At 52.7% G+C, this 14,736-nt stretch overlaps 6 protein-coding genes across 6 annotated transcripts; 5 read left to right on the top strand and 1 right to left on the bottom strand.

The window, feature by feature from the left end:
* Positions 1-468: 468 nt before the first annotated feature.
* On the bottom strand, positions 469-881 carry DICSQDRAFT_155972 (uncharacterized protein; the record flags this gene model as incomplete). Its single annotated transcript, XM_007367150.1, has 1 exon — positions 469-881. A coding segment is annotated over exon 1 (180 nt), but the record flags the coding sequence as incomplete, so codon positions are not given.
* Positions 882-1,550: 669 nt separating this feature from the next.
* On the top strand, positions 1,551-3,015 carry DICSQDRAFT_171485 (Clavaminate synthase-like protein; the record flags this gene model as incomplete). The annotated part of the gene is made up of 7 exons (XM_007367151.1): positions 1,551-1,696; positions 1,753-1,875; positions 1,949-2,309; positions 2,370-2,441; positions 2,506-2,594; positions 2,674-2,887; positions 2,947-3,015. The coding sequence occupies 7 exons, from the start codon at positions 1,551-1,553 to the stop codon at positions 3,013-3,015; spliced, it is 1,074 nt and encodes a 357-aa protein (XP_007367213.1).
* Positions 3,016-4,530: 1,515 nt separating this feature from the next.
* On the top strand, positions 4,531-5,686 carry DICSQDRAFT_171486 (uncharacterized protein; the record flags this gene model as incomplete). Its single annotated transcript, XM_007367152.1, has 5 exons — positions 4,531-4,593; positions 4,648-4,739; positions 5,132-5,180; positions 5,238-5,293; positions 5,377-5,686. 5 exons carry the CDS (start codon positions 4,531-4,533, stop codon positions 5,684-5,686), a joined length of 570 nt encoding a protein of 189 aa, XP_007367214.1.
* Positions 5,687-7,190: 1,504 nt separating this feature from the next.
* On the top strand, positions 7,191-8,610 carry DICSQDRAFT_181574 (Clavaminate synthase-like protein; the record flags this gene model as incomplete). Its single annotated transcript, XM_007367153.1, has 7 exons — positions 7,191-7,336; positions 7,399-7,518; positions 7,580-7,940; positions 7,995-8,066; positions 8,119-8,207; positions 8,269-8,482; positions 8,534-8,610. 7 exons carry the CDS (start codon positions 7,191-7,193, stop codon positions 8,600-8,602), a joined length of 1,071 nt encoding a protein of 356 aa, XP_007367215.1. The 3' UTR covers positions 8,603-8,610.
* Positions 8,611-9,021: 411 nt separating this feature from the next.
* Positions 9,022-10,529, top strand: DICSQDRAFT_171488 (Clavaminate synthase-like protein; the record flags this gene model as incomplete). The annotated part of the gene is made up of 7 exons (XM_007367154.1): positions 9,022-9,167; positions 9,224-9,346; positions 9,416-9,776; positions 9,831-9,902; positions 9,974-10,062; positions 10,175-10,388; positions 10,461-10,529. The coding sequence occupies 7 exons, from the start codon at positions 9,022-9,024 to the stop codon at positions 10,527-10,529; spliced, it is 1,074 nt and encodes a 357-aa protein (XP_007367216.1).
* A 637-nt stretch (positions 10,530-11,166) lies between these two features.
* DICSQDRAFT_181576 (Clavaminate synthase-like protein) lies at positions 11,167-13,913 on the top strand. The gene is made up of 13 exons (XM_007367155.1): positions 11,167-11,350; positions 11,405-11,527; positions 11,584-11,944; positions 11,997-12,068; positions 12,131-12,219; positions 12,270-12,483; positions 12,539-12,697; positions 12,757-12,807; positions 12,871-13,005; positions 13,089-13,279; positions 13,346-13,428; positions 13,491-13,607; positions 13,683-13,913. The coding sequence occupies exons 1-7, from the start codon at positions 11,205-11,207 to the stop codon at positions 12,590-12,592; spliced, it is 1,059 nt and encodes a 352-aa protein (XP_007367217.1). The 5' UTR covers positions 11,167-11,204; the 3' UTR covers positions 12,593-12,697; positions 12,757-12,807; positions 12,871-13,005; positions 13,089-13,279; positions 13,346-13,428; positions 13,491-13,607; positions 13,683-13,913.
* The last annotated feature ends 823 nt before the right edge of the window (positions 13,914-14,736 follow it).

Consider the following 14,736-nt stretch of genomic DNA (forward strand, 5'->3'; position numbering starts at 1 on the left):
AGTATGTTACCATATTTGGGACTCTCTGCTCGTGTACTATAGCTATGCTTCCGGACTCTTCTGGTACTGTCTAGGACAATCCGTACTACTCCAGAACGGTCTAGACAGGTCTATGCCTTACTCATCTCTTACTCATCCTATGGTGCGATACGTCGCAATTCTTTCACCATCGTATTATTCATCGCACTATGGTACATGTGACTAACCACTCTTCGATTAGTCATGGACACTTCTCTGTAGTATATAAGGACTTCAGATTGTGTCCTCCCTCTTCAGTCTTTCCTTACTGACTGAAGAGTGAGTACTTCGTTACATCCATCTCTAACTTGTAGTTACTTACTTGACCTTTGTAGTCTTGCTTCGACTCTAGGTACAGTTCGTTGCTGCAATATAGTCTTTCCTTACTGACTGAAGATCTTGCTTCGACTCTAGTCGGATCTAATCCTTGTCTTCACAGCCCCGAGTTTATCAACGCCGCTCACCAGTCGGATGCATCTGTGTCCCTCGGGATCCACTTTACTGGACAGGTTCAGTCGGGCAGCCGTTTGCTCCCACGTTCTCTGGCTTCGTTTGCACAACCGGTTCACGTCGACAACCCTGACCCAGACATGAAATGGGAATCCGATCGGCATGAGGAACCGTCCCAACATGAACGGGCAGAGCAGAGACAGGCGTGGAGCCGGTGATCATGAACGGCGCCCACTCCGTCTCTAGCTGCCAAGAGAACAATCGACTACGTCTTGCAACGTAAGAAGGTTACACCTCCATACGTCGCGCAAGTAGGGAAGTAACGTGTACAGTGATTTAATATCGTAGAATTAGAATGTATCCGTCGTTCGCAGTACATCACAGCATTGAGCTGAACGAACCTTGAGCTATCCCATCCCTTGCCAATATTGCGACATTTCGGACCGATTCGCACCCATCGCCGCGACTCCAAATGGCGCCTTTACTATGGCGCAGATTTCGCAGGTCAACCAAACCTGATGATCGTCAACTCTGGGACTATAGAAGGGGTCAACGCGTGTGACTCGAGTCAAGTTCCGAAAGAAGCAACAGACAAGGTGGTCGAGCGAGCGACCGATGTGACACCCTTACTTCAGACAAGGATAAGGGCGAGAATATTCCATCTCAGCCGCGCCAGCGGGAGTTCCTGAATGTGCAAAGTATCATCGCAGCCCGCACAGGAAATAGCGCTCGTCCCCCACGTGGGTTGCACGAGCGCCACGTTCCGGCTCGAGTCGGCGCTCAGTCTGGCGGACTTTGCACCCACCATTCAGGGCGAGAAACTTCGTCAGGAGCGGACTGCCTTGTCAGGCATAAATCGTCCTGCTATACCATGCTTGTGATATAGCGGAGCGTCACGGTATCGTAGAGACCACAAGGAGGTTTGCATACTTGAGGGGGATCCGTCATCGTTTGCACTGGATCCGGCGGACCGAGGGAGCTAAGATTAGTGTACGGTGAGCCGTTCTTCTCCACACTCTCACGAAAGCCTCGACATCCACATGCTTGAGCTCATGGTGCGTCTTCGTCTTCAAACCCACAACATGCCTGGTCTGACAAGCTTTCCTCCATTTCCAGAGGACGTGCCTACTCATCCTCTACTCGTGGTCGACTATCAACTCATAAGAGCCGGAGATGGACAGGAGACAGAGAAGCTCTGGAAAGCGGCGACGGAGCTCGGCTTTTGGTAGTACGTACTTTCGATCGAATTTTTTCGAACCTTGCCTGATGTTGTCTCTCACATAGCTTGAAGAACCATGGTGTGGACGAGGAGGTAGATGGCATGTTCGAGATGGGCCGAGAGACGATAGCTCTCCCTCTCGAGGAGAAGCTCAAGTTCGAGCAAGGTGATCAGGGGGTCTCCTTCGGGTGAGTCGTCATCAGCCACGCGCCCTCGTTCCCATGCGCACATCGTACCCATGGTCATCGCTCCACTGAATAGCTACAAAGCCGCTGGCGTTCAGTTCATGGACGAACGCGGAACACGCGATGTGACTGAGTTTGTGAACATTGCCAAGGACGATGCCCTCTCTTGGCCCACACCTGCTCGACGCACTTATCCTTCCACTGTTAACGCGCGGATGGAGTCGACAATCAAGCAATTCGTCGAGAAATCGCTCGCAATCAACAATGCACTTATCGACATCCTCAACGATAAGCTCGGGTTGCCGAAAGGAGCTCTCGCGGAGTCCCATAAGCCCGACACTTTCAGCGGGTGTACGGCGAGGGTCATCCGTGCTCCCCCTCATGTCGGTCCGGAGGAGAAGCTATTCTTGACCGCACACACGGACTTTGGATCTTTAGTGAGTCAAGGCCGACAGGGTGTGGGTCCACTATGAGCTCCCTTGATGGAAATCCTCCAGTCATTCCTTCACAACCGTCTTGGTGGCTTGCAGGTCCTCCCACCTGGCTCCGACAAATGGCTCTACGTTAAGGTAGCTTACTATTTCACCCTCCTGTTCCCCGGACTACGTCAGCATGCTCATTGCTTTCGTGTAGCCTCTGCCTGGACACGCGATCTGCAACATCGGCGACACGCTCAATATTTTCAGCGGTGGCATCCTCCGCTCCAACATCCATCGCGTCATGTGCGTCACCTTCGTGTTCACCCTGCTTCTTCTCTTCATCTCCCGTTCTTCGCTCATCTGCGGACGTCTATGTGCGCAGACCACCTCCGAAGGATCAAGCGCAGTATGAGCGCTGGTCAGTGGTCTTCTTCACTCGCCCCAACGATACAGCCATGCTCCGGCATTTGTCCGCGCAAAGCGCAGTGATTTCGGACGCGGTCGCGCGTGCCCCAGCTGGAAAGTACGAGCCAGGTGTCACGGCCGAGGAGTGGCTTATGCGGAGGATCCGCTCGCAGAGGGCCACGCAATACAAAGTTCGTTCAGCATGTGAATGGCCGATCGTACTGTTGCTGACTCTGGCGCCATTATCTAGGGCCCCGAAAGCTGGAACGATAGACGAGGAACTGAGGATACCCCCATTCCGGAACGGGGTTATATCTGAGCTCTACTGCTTCATATATACTCTAGGTGCTCTCGTCTTTATAACCTACCAAACAACCGACATTGAGACAATGTATATATGCTCTCTTGTCGCATACTCATGCAGAAGGAAACAATTCACACGAACACTATACGCTTCGGCCATCTGGGAGGCAAGGCGGGCGTGGTGGATTTAGCCAGTTGGTCCATCTTGATAGAACTCGCGGACGAGCTTCCCCGTCAACTTGAAGACATAATGCCCCTTGATCAGGTTTATTCACCCTGTACCAGGCCCACCAATGACGGGTTCATTCAATCTCATCAACGCCAGCGGAGATCACTGACATCAATCGTTACAGGTGTATCATCTTACATACTCTGCCGTTCGGCTTGTGTGACCACTTACTAGACACAACCTCATTCCATGGGAGGCTCTCGTTCGTGCCGAGATATGGTTTCCTCGTGTGTCCTAAAAAAACCAGTAGAAGCTACACGCGGAGGATTGTCTGGGTTCTATCTTTGAAGAAGGGCTTCCCGTATCAGTATCACACTTTGGGTTCTGCGTGGAGAGTCAGCTGCCAAGATGGAGAATGTAGCCATGGATTCCTAGTAGCCTTCCAGCTGTTAGAATACTGTGTGAGCCAGAATAGCGGTGCGGATAGGTATCTTTTGCTTCTCAATAATATCAAAGCTTCGGAGACTGGGCTTCAGCGAAATCAGCTAGTGAAGCTTTTGAGCAAGTGCCGCCATGCTTCTATCTCGCTATCATGTCAGGTACAGTTAGATTTGCAAAGGGAGCACATGCTGTCTGAGAGCTATAATACTAATAGGGTTCTCTGGTATCTTTGCTATCAACTCTTCCCCCTCCCCTCACCAGCGACTGTCGACCTAGCCAAGCGAACATATGTCGTCAGTTATACCGGTCTCAGCTCTCACAGCACCGTAAGTCCACTAAAGCACAAAATGGCCTAGAATCGGTATTGAGTCTGGAATGGGATACAGTGTTGCAGGCGTCGATGTATTTATTGCGCTCGCCGGTGTGTACTCGATATTTGTTGACTTGACGAAGCGGGTCCCTCACGCAAAGCCACAGCGTTACTCTACTATGATTGGATTCTCTGCTTAGGCAGTGAAATATCTCTCGTCTGGAATGGGCACAACAGGCGCACATGGGCATCTCTGGTATACGCTCTCAGTCGTTACCCCATCCTTGTTTTCTATGCCTTTGTGATAATGTCCTTCTTCCCAGTCTCGGCTCTGGTATGTTTGGTACGCAACTCTCCCACATAGTACCTGACCTCATTCACCCTTCCGCCAGAGGTACCAAGTGATTCTACCTGTGTCTGATTATCATCTAATGCTGATCCTCAATGCAATATCAAAGCTGTGATGTCAATCACTGGTGCCAAAATGTGACCTATATTCTCAGCCTTCTTGCGAGTTGCAGTAAGACCCCTGTCTGCGTCAAGGGTCCGTCTCTGTCAATTCTGACTGCCCTGCAGTGTTCAATACCATCCGAGTGTATGCGCTGTCCAGAATGAACGTCATGCTAGCGATGGGTACCTGTGCACTCTCCATTATACCCACCATTGCAAACTTAGTACGTCTCTCAATGCATTTCCGGGCAGTCTTAGACTTATAATATACTGTCTAGGTTCAGAACATCAAGTGGATCAAAGCTATAAACCTCCCTCCGCCATTCAACTGTGTTGCCAATGATACCACGCCGCCGGGAATCACGATCATGTGTGTGCATTCCATCGATTTTTATCATGTCATTGTATTCACGCTGCAGTCTGAAGACGTATGATTTCCTCTATGTTGTGATATATCATAATAATCAACTGTGTTCAGGTCCGATCTTGGTCCGAGGAAGCTTCATACTTGCCGACTCTATTGTTCTCGCCGTGACATGGCACTACACACACAAGCCCTACAGGGCTCAACGTAGCCTCCATGTCAGTCCCTCAAAGTCATTCACTTCTGTCATGTTGTACAACGGTAGGGGCTTCTCTTTTCAATACATCTATCTATCTCGCTTAAGAGCACACTACTCAGGCAGTCTCTACTTCATGTATGATATGTTTCGATCAAGTGCAATCCCCTCATGCTGTACGCTTATACTCACCTGTCTTCAGCGTCCTGGCAGCGCTGAATACTCTGGACCTGATTCTCTCAGTCCTTGATGTAGGTCCCAGCTACCATCCATGACGAGAATCGTCTGGGGCTGACGTCTGGTATCAGCTTATCCAGAATGGCATTGGCGGAAATCAAAGCCTAGCCGGAAATGTTGCAGACGTGTAAGTCCGACTCGTTAGCGACTCGTGAGGCAGAAGTCACATGTTTAGATCTGACATATCTACTGTCTGATACGTGGAAACAGAATATCGCCCATTCTATTTTCTCGCTTCATCCTGAACCTCCATCAAGTGAACCGCGAAGTCGCTCATGAGCAGGATGATACCTTGTCAGCTGATATCCAGTTCGCCATACAGAGTTGGTCTAGCCACTCGCTTCCCCCTTCACTCGCGTCATTCGCCCAACCTGTGCATGTTGGATCTGAGGGGGAAGACAAGGACGAGGACACGAAGGAGATTCCTGAGTCTAATTTCAGCGTTGTCGAAGGTACTGATGTTGTACCATGCGTGGAGACTGGGGGGGCTGGCGCCGCGTTCCACGACTTCCAGGGTTAAGGGACAAGTGAGTCAATTGCTTCAAACTAAATAGGCGAAGAAGCTGATATTCATCAACTTCTGTGGTACAGAACCTCACGAGCGAAACGGGTGTTGTTCAAGTGTACATCTAGCCAGAGCGTTCGTACAATCTCATAAAGTGGACAGGGGCGGAATAGAGTCATAAGACCGGCACAGATAGATACGCGTGACACGGACCTTCCTGCTTCCGGAAAGATGAGACTACTCCGTGATCTGTTCATAGACGTGGACAGCCGCAGGTCGCCTGATCATCAAGCAAAATTGCGAAGCGCTGGACGAGCAAGCAATCAACAATACGAGTGGGAATTGGTCTGCTTACCTTGCAAACCTCGCCGATAACGGACTGCTGTGCGTACCTAAGGGAATGACTGACATTATCTTTATTCAGTAGTACTTGATGTGCGCCCACATACGGCCTCTCGGACATCAGCCATTATTTGCCAAATTTGTCCGGTCCCTTCAGACCGATGTTCACTCGGTTAGGTGACCCCCTAGACAATCTGACAAACCGCCCGTCATGGTGGAGACATCTGTCTCGAGAGCCATCCAAGCTCAAGTACTCATATATATTCGTTGACGTCGCTGAAGTTTGATGCTAGGAGATACAAAAGATTCAGCTACATAGCACATAGTATAGTAAAGTGACAAAATTGAGCACTCATTCAAGACTCGGCTGTCGGCTCTTCAGCCTTGTTCACCGAGCTTGTGTATTTGAACAGAGTCAGATGAGGAGGCACGCACGGGGTCGGAAGTAGACAGGATTCTCGCACCCACCATGTATGACATTGAGTCAGCTCATATTCGGAGGGATAGAGAGTATGAAATGCGATAGATGCTAAAGCAAAGCACGACCAGTAAACTCGTCATTTTCGCTGGTTTGCAGAGTCGTTACAGGACATACCGGCAGCTAAGGCACAGGCTGGTCGACTTGGAGACGCGCATATCCTATGATTGTCGATGAGTAGTACGGAGGGCTGTGAATTCAAAAGTGTTGCACTCGTGCGAACACGTCCTGGCCGAAGGTATACCTTCAGCCAGCGTTGGGGTCACTGGTAAGACGACGGACAGTCGCCGAAAGAGCAAAGGTACCTCGGCACTCGCCGAGGACTTTCCCAGGCACTTCCGCCACCGCCATGCGCAGTGCGTCTGACGCAACTGGTCGAGTCCTTCCTTGGACATCTTGTGACTCTCGAAAACATACGTTCTGTCGCCTCTTCTGCGGGCTGCCTCGGCTGCCACAATAAGCTTTCCTGCTCTAGCAACTTCAACCAACACAGCTATGTGTGTCCGAGATGATGGGCTAGTATCGTATATTGGGCGCGCACGGCGAATGGGAAGTCGAAGGCCTTGCCGCTCTGTGAGTTGCGTCATGAGACCTCAGAAGCTGAGATAAGTGCACTGGTCGGAGCACCGAGTGCATCCGGACTGACTGCATAAGTATATGAGACACGGTGCGTCCCAGGGCTAGCCTTGTGCCTATAACATGCCTGGACTAACAACCTATCCGCCCTTCCCAGACGACATCCCTACGTGTCCCCTATTGATTGTTGATTATGAGCTGGTCAAGGCCGGAGATGAGGAAGAGATCAACAAACTGTGGAAGGCTGCGACGGAGCTGGGCTTCTGGTAGTGCGTATACCGTCTTTCCACCTTGCCAGCGACCTCGGGCCTCAAGCGTCGTGGTCCGTTAGCTTAACGAACCACGGCGTGGATGAGGTAGACGACATGTTTGAGATGGGTCGTGAGACCATGGCCCTTCCGCTAGAGGAGAAAAACAAGTTCGAGCAAGGAGAGCACGGCGGTTCCTTTGGGTGAGTGCTTGCTCCCAATCTGCTGTGCTTCTTCATACCCAAGCGTCTCGCTACATCTCAGCTACAAGGGTGCAGGTGTTCAAATCATGGACGACCACGGCACGCGCGACGTCACTGAGTTCATAAACGTCGCCAAGGACGACGCGCTCGCCTGGCCCGCCATCGCGCACCGCACCTATCCCGCGACCGTGAACGCGCGCATGGACTCCACCATCAAGCCTTTCGTCCAGAAGTCTATGGAGATCAACCACTTCCTCATTGATGTTCTAAACGACAAGCTCGGCTTGCCCAAGGGAACGCTCGCGGAGTTTCACAAGGCCCACGAGCACAGCGGGTGCATCGCGCGGGTCATCCGTGCTCCTCCGCACCCTGTACCAGAGGAGAAACTGTTCCTGACAGCGCACACGGACTATGGATCACTGGTGAGATGGCGTCCGCAAATGGTCTGACACCATACTCTCATACCGCACGTTTAGTCGTTCCTCCACAACCGTCTCGGCGGTTTGCAAGTCCTCCCGCCGGGTTCCGATAAATGGCTCTACGTTAAGGTGAGCGAAGCCCTCTCGGCGCAATTCTCGCGTATTGACAAGCCCTGCTAAGCCGCTTCCCGGCCATGGGATCTGCAATGTCGGTGACGCGCTCAACATCTTCAGTGGCGGCATTATCCGCTCGAACATCCACCGCGTTATGTCAGCCAATCCTTCTATCCTTTATGCTGTAAGCTGCACTCCTCTCACACCACTCTCATAGCCCTCCTCCGAAGGACCAAGCGCAGTACGAACGCTGGTCCCTCGTGTACTTCACACGCCCGAACGACACTGTTCACCTCCGACACCAGGGTGTGAAGAGCGCAATGATAGCTGAGGCTATCGCGAAGGCGCCCGCAGGGAGGTACGAGCCAGGAATGACGGCGGCCGAATGGCTCACCAGGCGAATTCGGTCGCAGCGTGGTGCTTATTACAATGTACGTGTTCACAAGATGGGGAGTGGCGTAATGACTGACGTCTATGTGTAGGACCCGGAGAGCAAGAAGGATAGGCGTGGCACCGAGGATACAGCTATTCCCGGAGTTGGGTATGCTTGAGATTTCCCCCATAACAGCATAGGTTCTGCTACTGGTAGCCGTCCTACGAAGGATCACATTGTATGATATCCATCGAGTCAGGAGGACTCTGATGCAACCTACTGGCATGTACTAAGTATGGATATCAGGCTTAGGTGCTTCGTAATGCCCAATCCTCGAGAGTGGTGATGAGTGAGTCTTATCGCTCGTCACCTGGGATAGCGTGCCTAACATATCCCAGCCTCGGAGAGTCGAGTTTTGCTTCCTAGACTTCCACGCTTCCCCGACATGATTCTTCTTCGTGATCGAAACCTCCCAGAGGAAGCTCGGCACGGCGGCCTGACGTCTATGAATATTGGACGGTGCTCCGTGGCTCCGCAGAGCGGGTCTCGTCTACATAGTGACGCCATTCCCTTTGTTACCTGAGGCGCCCTTGCAAGATGCCCGGCTTGACCACATTCCCCCCGTTCCCTGAAAATATACCTACCCATCCTCTCATTGTCGTTGACTACCACTTGATTAAGGCTGGCAAGGACGGGGAGATAAGCAAGCTATGGAAAGCAGCCACAGAGCTGGGGTTCTGGTAGTAAGTGTCGCATAGGTGACCCACATATCTCCATATCACTTATCACCTACCTGCAGCCTAAAGAACCATGGCATGGATGAGGATGTCGAGGCTATGTTTGACATGGGTCGCGAAGCCATGGTCCTGCCTCTCGACGAGAAGATGAAGTACGAGCTTGGAGACGAGGGCGGTTCCTTCGGGTAAGTACTCGTGCCTCCATCTCATGCATCATCATTTTTGCTGATGAGCACACTTCCACCACCTCGCAGTTACAAGGCTGCCGGTGTTCAGGCAATCGACGAGCGCGGTACACGTGACACGGCGGAGTTTTGGAATGTCTCCAAAGACGATGCTCTCGCCTGGCCAAGAGTCATCCATCGTGTGTATCCGTCGCCTGTGCAAGCGCGGATGACATCCACTATCCGACCGTTCGTCGAGAAGTCGCTCGAGATCAACGTTGCGCTCCTGGATGTGTTCACTCAGAAGCTTGGTCTTCCTCGAGGCGCGCTTGCCGATCTGCACAGGACGGAGGAAGAGAGCGGATGCCTTGCGAGGTGCATTCGCGCACCTCCACGTGCAGGCCCACAGGAGAAATTGTTCATACCGGCACATACCGATTACGGATCATTGGTGCGGCTTGAATTTACCGACATACCGCAATCGACTGACCATATCGGGGCGCAGACTATCCTTCACAACCGCACCGGCGGCCTACAAGTCCTGCCTCCGAGTGCCACTGAATGGTACTACGTGAAGGTGCCTGATTTTCCTGGCTTACGCGAGGCTCTCACATGTTCACGATTCCTGACACACATACCTCGCGCTAGCCTATCCCCGGTCTCGCAATCTGCAACATTGGGGACGCGCTCAACATCTTCAGTGGAGGCATCCTCCGATCCAACATCCATCGTGTGGTGTGAGCACCGCTTCTATTACTGCGCCCTAAGTGGTACCGGCGCAATGCTATCTCCGGCTCCCTCCTTTCTCCGCATGGATTCCCATGCTAACTTGGGCCACGTATCTTCTAGCCCCCCTCCCGGAGAACAGGCGGCGCTCGAACGATGGTCAGTTGGGTTTTTCACGCGGCCGAGTGACACCGCCATTCTCCGCGCCCTGTCGGAGGACAGTGCGCTTGTTGCCCATGCGGCCGCGCGAGCGCCGGTGGGCAGGTTCGAGACGGGGACGAATGCGAAGGATTGGATCGCTCGTCGGGTAGGAGGACTGAGGTACAATAACTACAAGGTGCGTTCCTCGCCGGTTTGTATGTGCCTGTGTTGGAGTCACAGGACTAGCGACTAATTGGCGTTTTGACAGGACGCAGAGGGGTGGAAAGGCTGGAAGGGGACAGAAGACACAGAGATTCCGGAGAGTGTGGAATCGTAGATGGTCGACCTTCTGTTGGCCTCCCGTTGCAGTGCTTACTAGGCCGTTCACCAACTCAGGACGTTGAAGCTCATTGATACCTAGCAACGCTCCACGGCGACATAGTCTGACTACATAGCGGCGATGTAAGAATCCGCCCGATTTGCATGACTAAGCCTGTACCAATGCCGTCACCCGCGCTACGGAAGATCGCTTTTAGCCCTTGAGGGCATGCGTTTCAATTCTTGCGCTGTTATGATCGGACGACACGGCCTCACGGTCGTATGCGGGTTCTAAACGGCACAGGAATAGACCTAGCGCCAGTGTCATCGGAATCAAGCTCAGAATAACGCCCTTCGCGTCCTCCCGGGGTTTCATTCACCGAGTCGATGAAGGGGTACAATGTCGGTTAGCAAGCGTTCCTTGCGTCCGCTAGCACAGCAGTCCATGTTGATAAAGTTCTAACAGGTATTTTGATATGAAATTGCAACGGTCCGCATACAGTGTTATTTCTGTCAAAGTACCCAATCAAGTCAAAGCAGCATATCCGTATATCCGCAGTGTCCTCGGGCATGAAGTGCGGTGCAGAGGTCGGCAGCCCAACGTTCGAGACCCCACGCGGTTTGCATAAAAGGGGTATTGCCATATGCTTATCTATCACTCACAATCCACATCACACCTCTTTCTCTCTCAAACATGCCTGGACTTCTCAATTTTCCAACGTTTCCTGAGGGTGTGCCGACACATCCCCTCCTGATCATTGACTATGCTTTACTTGAGGCCGGTGATGAGGGTGAGATTGACCGGCTCTGGCAGGCCGCCACAGAGCTCGGCTTTTGGTAGTATGTCACCATCCTATCTCGTCTCATATGCTGCGTGCTCATTGGCGGTCACAGCCTGAAGAACCATGGCCTTGATGCGGAAGTCAATGCCATGTTCGATCTTGGCGCACAGACATTTGCGCTACCTTCCGAGGACAAAGTACCGTACAGCTATCAGGAGGATGGGAGTTCGTTCGGGTAAGTGCATCCTATATTCCTTCCATGTACGCGTGCTGAAAAGGATCCTGGCTCAGCTACAAAGCCATGGGCTCGTGTGTAATTGACGAGAAAGGAACAAGGGACACGACTGAAGCTATGGATGTCTCCCAGGACGACGTCCTGGCTTACCCTATCAAGGTCCACCAAGCCTATCCGGTCACTATCGGTGCTGGTATAGACTCGACCGTCAGGCCGTTCGTTGTCAAGTCGATGGACATCAACTTGCACATTCTGAGCATCATGGACGGAAAACTAGGGCTACTTAAAGGGACACTCGCGAGCCTCTGCAAACCCGAGGATCAGAGCGGCAGCACGCTGCGGTTGATCCGGAACCCTCCCGCCATTACTCCCTCTGCGCAGACGTTCGTGGGGGCACATACGGACTTTGGTGCCCTTGTAAGCTCGTATACTTGTTCTCATATTCCGAGTCCTCACCCAAACATCGCAGACTATCTTGCACAATCGCCTCGGTGGCTTGCAAGTTCTCGTCCCCGGACAGGAAGATTGGCAGTTTGTGAAGGTATGTCTCAGGACCTGTCCGGAAGGACCGGGTGAAGCAAGGACCAACGGTTTCCGTTGCAGCCGCTAGAAGGCCATGCTATCTGCAACGTCGGGGATGCCTTGAATATTTTCAGCGGTGGTATCATGCGCTCGAATATTCATCGCGTGGTGTGAGTCGTTTCGAGATCTTCAGCTGCTCAGAAATCTCATCTACGTGTAGCCCACCTCCGAAGGAACAGGCGAAGCTCGAGCGTTGGTCCCTTGTGTTCTTCACGAGACCGAGCTACAACACACCCATGAAAGCCTTGACCGAACATAGTGCTATCGTGGCAGAGGCGGTCGTGAAGGCACCTGCAGGCAAGTTCGATAGCGGAGTGACTGCCGGAGAATGGCTTGCTCGCCGTATCCGGGGCACAAGAGCAGCCCAGTACAAAGTTAGTTCGCAAAGCCGTCCCCGTTGACGTCATGAGCTGATGGCACGTTTGATAGGATTCGGAGACTTTTAAAGCAGATTTCAGGGGGACGGAGGACATTGCATTGTAAGATGCCAACTCGTTGTAATAATTTCGCTCCTGCTATACTGTACGCGGGCATCTAATTGTAGTGGAACTCATGAGGTCCTTGACTAGCAACTGAAGACAGCCGGTCCTATAAGAATTGTGTTGTTCAGATGTTACGTTGCTGAGAGATCAACAAAGAAAGCTAACCAGGGATGGTGTAGTTGGTGAGTGGCGGGTAGTAGATGTCGACCTTGATGCCTACGATCGCGCATACAATAGTCAGTGCACTCATACAAAGTCACACGAAGACTGAGAACACACCCGGGTCAGTGCCATGATACGCCCCAGGGAACGACACTGTCGCAGGTGACTTGGCTCCGGAGCCCCCCACGATGTTCAGCTGTGCGCACTCCATGTAGAACTGAGCTCCGGGGTAGCTCGACGCAGCATGTAGCGCTGGGTAGAAGCGCACAACGTCAGCGATGTCGGCAAATGATACCCGAGATGGTTGGGGAAAAGCTTGGAAACGACAAACGTACCGATGATCTCGTGCCGCAGGAGGTACTGCCCGCTCGCGATGCAGCTCGGGATCTGGAATGACACCTTGCCCTTGTTCGCGACAAGCCGATCGACGGCCCACGTCCCGTCCGACACTGTCAGACCATCCTCATAGATCTTGAACCACTGCAGACCCGTTACGGTGCTCTGGGTCGCGTCGGGGATCTTGGCACTGTGGCACACGCCAGTGCATCAGGTGTGAAGGCAGATAGGCGGGGATGACAAGGAAGGTACGTACAGGTAGGAGAGGATGGGACCCTTGTGTCCGGGATCGATGGGGTCGGCAGGGTCATTAGCGGTCTGGTTGAGGGTATGGTGCCACTGGCCAGGTCATCCACGTCAGCGCGATAGGCTATAGATCAGGTTCAAACATGCAATCACACCTCGGCTGTAACTGTCGCGCCGGCGGGAACGCTGATGACGGCGTTGGAGACAGGCTGGTGGTACGGGTTGATGCCGCCGTTGCAGATGATATCGTTCGACGTCACGTCCGTGATCGGCTGCACATAAGTGCGGTTAGAGTTGAGCATTGAGGTGACTAGCACGAAGCGCGGAAGGACTTAGGAAGTACGTACCCCATCGTAGTCAGGAGCGCGGATCCCCGTCAGCTCACCCTGGTCGACGCCGTTGACGTACAGCTTCTGAAATATAGTATGCGCCGAGGCACACCCGGTGAAGACGAGCCCGGCAGCAAGGACGGAGAGCTTCGTCATAGCAGCAATGACAGAAAGTGACGAGGGACCACATCGACGCTCCCTGGCATTTATACTTCGCGTTCATCTAACATGAAAGGACGTGGTGACGACCGTCTTCTGCTACACAAGATATTGAGATAGAGCACGCGAGAGTGTGAGTAGGGATTTCACCATAAATCAGCCGCGCACTGGAGCCGATGCGTTCTTCGCTGGTGCTCATTACATGACGGACGTCATGAGGCTTTTAAGACTCCTTGGATTCACCGCGGTCAATGGGGGCTACAAGGGAGGCTTAGAATTTCTCACAAATCTAATATACGTGCGAGCGACAGAATCATGTAGCCTCCGAAGTATTTCCTCTGCGAAGTCTTCGTTTGACATCTTGGTGTGACATTGTACGACTGGCAATGTCTCCTCGCAGCGTTGGGCCTCCGGTCAGTACCCGGAACTGGAACAGAGACGACGGCCGGTGACACACCGTAGCGCCTTTGTATCGTTGGATTAGGGGTGCTCAATTCTTGTCGGTCGCTCAGTTGCTCGCGCGCCTATTGGGCGCCTGCCTAGTTGCATTCAAGGTCAGCTCAAGCGTCTGCAGCACAGCGAGCAGAGACACGCAGGCAGCGGGCGCAGAGAGATCGACAAGATCGTCTCATGCTGGGTTTGTTAGGCCCGGGAAACCAGCCCAGCAAGTAAATGGTGACGTCGGGAGAGCTTATAAACTCGTTGACCTGGTCTTATTGTACACAATGCGCCCAAGTCGGAAACAGAATCAGCATGACATATATATATATGGTTCAGCTGAGGGTGCCGCTCTGGGCTCGATGGCAACTGGACTCAAACCTTGTAAGGCGACTCTATATCTCGAGACAAGCAACTTTATAGCTTCTGAATTGTCAAATCCTCGCGTCGCTCTCTAGTCCCAGCTCGGGGGCAT

This window comes from Dichomitus squalens (assembly GCF_000275845.1).
Source record: "Dichomitus squalens LYAD-421 SS1 unplaced genomic scaffold DICSQscaffold_23, whole genome shotgun sequence".
Taxonomy (NCBI): domain Eukaryota; kingdom Fungi; phylum Basidiomycota; class Agaricomycetes; order Polyporales; family Polyporaceae; genus Dichomitus; species Dichomitus squalens.

What these genes read in the sequence shown, in the direction of transcription:
- DICSQDRAFT_181576 (XM_007367155.1), top strand. Translation starts at nt 11,205, where the DNA reads ATGCCTGGACTTCTCAATTTTCCAACGTTTCCTGAGGGTGTGCCGACA. An exon ending in GAGGATGGGAGTTCGTTCGG is followed by an intron (nt 11,528 to 11,583) that starts GTAAGTGCATCC and finishes ATCCTGGCTCAG; the next exon opens with CTACAAAGCCATGGGCTCGT. An exon ending in CAAGAGCAGCCCAGTACAAA is followed by an intron (nt 12,484 to 12,538) that starts GTTAGTTCGCAA and finishes CACGTTTGATAG; the next exon opens with GATTCGGAGACTTTTAAAGC.